Genomic DNA, 6,622 nt, shown 5'->3' with positions numbered 1-6,622 from the left:
TGATCTGCTCAGGTCCCTTCCGACCCTAGAAACTATGAAACTATTAAGTCAATTGATTGCCTCAGCTACCATGATAAAGTCTTTGTCTAAGACATGCCACCACTCCTGCACGGTGGAGCAGAAATCAAAGAAGAGTGCTTTTATTCCAGGGAAAACATCAGCTTATCCAGTTGACACACTTCATTTTTTTTTTGCTAGGGGGAAATGTGTAGGGGGTATGATATGCAAATGATAGGGTAATTGGTTGGATCATTGTGCTAAGTGGAAGGAGGAGGGTATTGAGTGTGGTTCTGAGAGGCTCCAGAGTGTATGTTCTGGGTCTGGTACTGTTTAATAACAGTATCATAAACAAGATCCTGATTATTGACATGACCAGTTGTCAGATGAGATTGGTAGCAGGATTTCGCTGAAGCCCAGGAGCAAAAACTTTCCAAATACAGGCTGCTGGCTGATACCTTGCAAGAGAAGGGTATGATAACAAAGGCGGGTGTTGATCTTTAGGGGGCTTGGACCATAGGACCCAAATGAATGTCCTGAGAGCCTGCAGAATGTTCTGTCAATGAAGAACTGAAAACTGAATCCTGACCAGTCTATTGCAGCGTTCCAGACATGGTTCGAAAGGAATACGATCCATGAATAGGAAAGTGCTGCTGTTCAGCATTTAAGTGAGCAAACACTCCAGTTGTACCTACAGACGCAGAACAGCACTCTTGTACATGTTGATAAAGGGTATTATTAGTAAATGTGCCAGTTTTCAGGAACAGACTGGAATAGGTTTAGTGTGACTGTTTCTAATAGCTACCACAAACTGCCTTACAACTCTGAAAGCTTGATAGCTTCTTGTCTGTATTTGTGCAGTGAGTAGGACTGCAGAGGAATGAAAGCCTTTGTAGCCAAGGCACTGAATTTAGGACTTAAGGTATCTGATTTTGATTCGTGTTTCTATCTGAACTTGATTAAGGCACTTTAATTTTTCAGTGTCTTTGATTTCCCATTTGTAAAATGGCTCCCGCCATTTATTTGCCTGCTCTATTTTTATTGTAGAGATATCTAATGTATTTCTGTGAGCTTAGTGATAATTGGGGCCTCTAGGTATTACTAATGATAGCACTTGTTTTGTCACAAATTGCCAAAAGACAGGCAATGTAGCAACTTCTGGTTTCTTTAAAACTTACAAATATATATTTTACTGGAGAATCAAACTGGAGAATATAATTAAATAAACTGATTGTAAAATGCATTTGCAACATATTTTTTCTGGCTTTTCTTTAAGAGATGCATTATATAGTATTTTGCAGGCAAGCTAAATGGCAGTGCTCAAGGGTATATTAATTTAGATGGGTCCCTAGGTTTTGCCTAAAGGCATAACTGACACCAGGAAGAGCATGATGTTTACATGGAAGCTGTGTTTTCTGTGAATTAAACAGCCATGCATGTTAGCACAGCCTTACATTAAGGTACACCCACGCCTGAGTTTAGTAACTAGAAGTAATGAGGTATTCTGGGAATATTCATAGGATTTGCCTTTTTAAGTGATGTTGTGACCTCTGAGTTGCTTTCCAGAGGCTTGTGTTACTTTTTTATGTTTGCCTGTGTTCCAGTTCCTTATAAAAGAAAAACAAAGAATACAACATTTTAATAAATTAAATTGCAAATTGCAGTGAGGTTTGAAACCACTCTTTGCAAATTCAGTTTCTAAAAAAGAAGTTGTTATCTTACTTACCTAATTTGAACTTTACCTTTCAAAACCTGCTTGTAAGTAAGCCACCCACGTATGTTCAGGAAAGCATTTTGAGGAACTCTTTGCTTTCTCTTCAGATAACAATATTATCTTTCCTTTAAGTTACCAGAAATATATCTGTAAAAACATTAACTCCAATATCTTGGGGTTTTCTCTGAAAGGGCATTTTTCTCAAGTATTCCCTACATCTCCACTGATGCTTTCTCAATGCTTTTAAAAAGAAATTATTTCTGTTTGTCTGAGAGATGTACAGTGAAGGGTAGAGAAGAAACAAGAGGAAAGAAAGAAAAAAAGAATACAGCTCCTAGGGCCCCTCTGTACAATAAGCAGTCTTAGCTCCCTGTTTTATATAGCCAGTGTCAGTGATCTGCTGTATGAGCACTGTATCAGTAGTGAGTATTAAAGTAAGGTTTAAGGTAGGATAAGTGACTTTGTGGATTTTTACAGGGGGTTTTGCCTCCTTTCTTTTAAAGTTTGCCTTAAAGGTGGGAGAAAGTACAGAGGTGTGTGTGTGTGTATTTAAAAATAAAACAAGCTGACTGACAGGTGTTAGTGGCTGGTTACATTGACAGGGTGAATCTGTGTTTTACAGCTAAGATAGATATGGGAAGGTGCATGTGTGAAGGGCCTTAAAATTAGATAAGAAGTTTTGTTTGAGATGATTGAGGGGGTGGAGCCAGTGGGTGAGGATCCAAGGAATCCAATTTATCATGTGCTGGTGTGCAAGCGTTGTTCTCCATGGATGTGCTGCAGTCTACTTGTAAAGTTCAATATGTTAAAATTAGATAATGGCATAATAGGATATTTCAGTTTCTTAGTCAGACTAGAGAACCTGTATTGCTGAGTTGCTATAACATCCAGAGCTATGGGAAAGGACAAATATTGTTATCTACAGAAGTTAAATTAAATGGTGAGAGGGTTGATTTCACTTGGTTGGGGAAAAATAGCACCTTAGCTGTATAATTGTTTAGTGAACTAATATTTAAACTATTTTTGACATTGCTGACAGGCTTTATTTTAAGTTGTAAAGTTGCAGCTGCCTGTGTAATACCACAGTTTTCATGTGGCATTTTTTCATTGTGTATTTCAGGGGAAGGTCCACCTGGAACTGAGACTGAGTGAAGTCATAACAGACACTGGTGTAGTTTGCCATAAGCTTGCAACACGGTAAGACCGCAAATGTGACAAGAATAATAGTCATAAGTATAGTTTGACTATGATTTGTACCTAGACAGTACTTCAATAAAGGGATATCGTATATTCAAACAGAGTAAAAATTGCATTTAAAAAGAAAAGCTAGCTAAAATGGAATATTTTTGTGTTCTGAACTTGAACTGCCTACTTATTTTTGATTGGTTCTCCACTTTTATGGTCTTTGTTATGTTTTTCATAAAAGGACTCCAAAAATATTCTATATGGTTTTCTTTTTCATTATTTTGAAGTGTTAATATAGCAGCCATCCAAATCTCCATTAAAGTATACAGTTAAGGATAACATAAGTATCTTCATCTGTTGTGTAAAGGATTATGCTAGCCAAGTGATTTCATCACATAACTTATATAGTGAGAGTACATCACCAACCTGTATAACAAACAGGAGCCCACCATCAACTATTATAGGAAATTCAAAATCTTCCACCTCAAGTCACTTACCCAGGTCTTCTCTGAAGAAAACCCAGAGTAGATGAGACTTTACAATGCATATTCTAAGCTAGTAAAACTACTAGTATGACACTCTTCCTTCCCCTGACATTGTCTTTTCTAACTTTAACTTGGCAGGTGCATTACTAATATGGTTTCAGGACAATCTGACCCACTTCACTTCACAAACTCTTTTAATGTTTTTTCTTTTGTCTGTGAAACCAGACTCAGTGCTTCATTTTGGGGTTTGTTTGTTTTTTGAAATTAGTGTTTAATTCTTGGAAGGGCAGAGTAAAATTTTTGGTCACCGTACTTCTTTTCATTCAGGGCTATTCAGCAGAAAGCCAAATGTATTATTACAGTGATCATATGTCCCATTTTAGCTGGGACAGCCCTGGATTTCAGAGGCTGGTCCCAGCCAACAGTTGGGAATTATAAGGGTCATCCCAAAAATGCAGGGTGCAGTCTGGCCAGGACTCGGAGCGATGCAGAGCACCTTGCAGATGGCCACTGTCCCACCCCTGCTGGGGAGGAAGTCACCCACCCCTGCTTACTTGTGAGAGTGGGAGGGGAGGGGGTGATGGGGGCAGGATCCCAGATTTCCATATGGTCAGCCTACTTATGATATGTATGAACCAGCATGTTCTCATATGGTAACAGTTGTCTGGCCTTTCCTAACTCTTTCTGTCTTCATCTGATTGGACAGCTTTTAAATCCTTATTCAAATCCTTTCTTATGTAACATTGGATTTAAGATCATTGCTGTTGTTTTAACGGTACGTTGGAAAGTGTTTTTAAATTGGATTGGCTTGGGTAGTGTTCTGTAACCTCGACTCGCAAAGTATTGTTTAATAAAAATTAGCATCAACTAAACTTTCAGAGTTTGAGTTTCTAACCACTGAGCTCTTGCTGACAACTCACAGCTCCTAGGGCCCCTCTGTCAATTTTAAATCCCAGTAGTTATCACACACAACTTTTGGAAACTGGATTGCCAGGAACTTTCTCTTAAGGATCCTTCCCACTGTTCTGCTGTGCATTCCATAGATGATCTGTGTACTCTGGCTGTCATATGTGGACTATAAACTGCTTCAGTATGCTGTTGACTGTTGTAAATGGGAGGGGGCTTTGGCATAGATAAGGAGCCACAAAAAATAAGCGTTTGTAAAGCATGCAGATTCTTTGGTAAAGTTTGTCTATATATTCTATTAGAGGAGAAGGGAAAGAAATCAAGTAAAGAAGAAAAGGAAAGAGATTTTAGATAACAAACAGTGCTACATAATGCAAGCTGGAATTTTTCATGCAATACTTTTTAATTTGCATTGTAGCAGGATGTGCAAAGCCCTTCTTGTGGATTGCTACTCTGTGACTTTTTCCACCCTCTGAATCCTCATTTCCAATCGCTCATGCACAGTCCAATTCTAATGCATAGCCATATAAGGAGAGAGCACAACAATTTATTTAACAAATATCTCATACCATAATCTGTATAGCTAAAAATTGCCCGCAGAAAGGAGAGGGGGGGAAGTGAAGTTGGAACCTTTCATTCATGATCTCCTTAGTTAAGAAGTCTGAGCCTTGCTGAATGAGAAGACTGCAACTAGCATTTGAGTTCTGTAGAGGCATCTATCTGGCTTTATTGGGGACAGTGCATGAAAGTGTGTAAAGTAAGTTTGAGATTGGCATTTAGTGTCTGCAGTAATACATAGTGTTTGTGACAATATCATACAGAACCTCAAATGATTACAACTGAAATTTCTCAGAACATCATACTTTTACTGCTTTTTTCATCCATTTTGTTTCTTTTATTTTGGCTTTTCTAAAGCTTTTATGTGCAGTCTTGTTTCTCTGTGTACCAGGCATACCATTCTACTTTATCAGTTAGTTCGGAATTTCCTGGCAGTCAGAGATCTACCTTTTAAACCTTCCTGGCTGAAAATTAGGTCTGACCAGAGAACTGACCCTTCAGGGCATCAGGAAGTAATGAGCAGCACGCCCATGTCTCTTCTTACAGTGGCCTGCTATCCTTGTGAGTACTGCAGCCATCCCCTCCTCATCTTCCACTATCCCAGGAGGTTCAGAGGCCCCAGCTCCAGCCTTCTGTAATGTAGCAGGAATATCAGCCAGAGCAGGTCCCTTTGATCTAAATAAAAACTGATTGGACATGAACATTAAAAGGATTAAACACTGAACTCTTAAACAGTTATAAGTAATATAATTTTAAAATACATAAAGCACTCTGGGCTTCCTTAATTTCTGCAGACAGGGTTGTGGAGGTCCTCACCCACTAGTTAGGTAACTTCTTCCTTGAAACCATTTAGTATTTTAATTTAGCTGTAAAACACTAAGCTTTATCGAAGTCCCATAGCCTCTGCCACATGCCACAGCACAATCTATTAGGCTGGATACACGCAGCAGCGATTTATAAGAAGAGGCTTTAACAGATTTAAAAATTACATTTAAAATACAGATGGAGGCACTAGGTAAGCAAGCTGTATTCTCAAGCTGCTGTTGCTGCTCCCGCATGCAAATAAATACTGGGCATGTCTACACATCCATTAATGCACCTTTGGTAATGTGCATTAAATTTAGTACTTCCACTGTGAGGTGCTAGAAAAAGGTGCATTAGCCTATTTAAATGCACATTGGTGAAAGTGGACAGTTTTTCTGTGACTTTAATGAGCATTAAAATAGGCTAATATGCGTTCAGGTGAATGTGTAGATACACCCACTGTAACCTATTGATCGCGCTGCAAAAGGATTTGTTCATCACCCCTCACTTCCCACCATGGACTTAAAGTGGCTCTAGATAGAACTGCCAGGGTGGGAAGGAGCTGCCAGCTGATGCTCATTGAATTTATTTTGTGAGTAGCCCTTTAGCTCAGTTGGTTAGAGCATTCTGCTAATAACACCAAGGTTGCAGGCTATTCCGAAGTGGGACTAGATGATCCTTGTGGCAGAAAGCCACCTTGGTTTCTCCCCAAAAATCTCTGCCCTGTGACACTGATTTAAATCTCTGTGCTGTGACCATTCAATTAGGATGGGCCCAGCACACAGGGGACCACACCCTCAGCCTGTCTTTTTAGGGAACTTGAGCTGGCTGCATTCCTGAGGGAGGGGGAAACCTGCTCCCTCTGCTTATGTGACTTGCATCACTTACCTGGGTAAGGGGTTTCTACCTGGGGAGCTGGGATCTGCCCGGTAACAGGTGATGCATTTCAAATTGGTTGGCTGACAGCCAACTG

The 6,622-nt window shown here is 39.5% G+C and overlaps 1 protein-coding gene across 2 annotated transcripts in view; it reads left to right on the top strand.

The window, feature by feature from the left end:
* RASA3 (RAS p21 protein activator 3) overlaps positions 1 to 6,622 on the top strand; it is a 266,603-nt gene that overhangs the window by 159,130 nt on the left and 100,851 nt on the right. For both annotated transcript variants that reach the window (XM_019524666.1, XM_019524665.1), the window contains exon 5: positions 2,832 to 2,908. In XM_019524666.1, the coding sequence (XP_019380211.1) occupies positions 2,832 to 2,908 (77 nt within the window). The remainder of the gene's footprint in view (positions 1 to 2,831; positions 2,909 to 6,622) is intronic.

Source organism: Gavialis gangeticus, unplaced genomic scaffold, assembly GCF_001723915.1.
Source record: "Gavialis gangeticus isolate Ggan-Ray unplaced genomic scaffold, GavGan_comp1, whole genome shotgun sequence".
Taxonomy (NCBI): domain Eukaryota; kingdom Metazoa; phylum Chordata; order Crocodylia; family Gavialidae; genus Gavialis; species Gavialis gangeticus.
The sequence above is the reverse complement of the archived record's forward strand: the minus strand, read 5'-3'. Positions and strand labels throughout refer to the sequence as shown.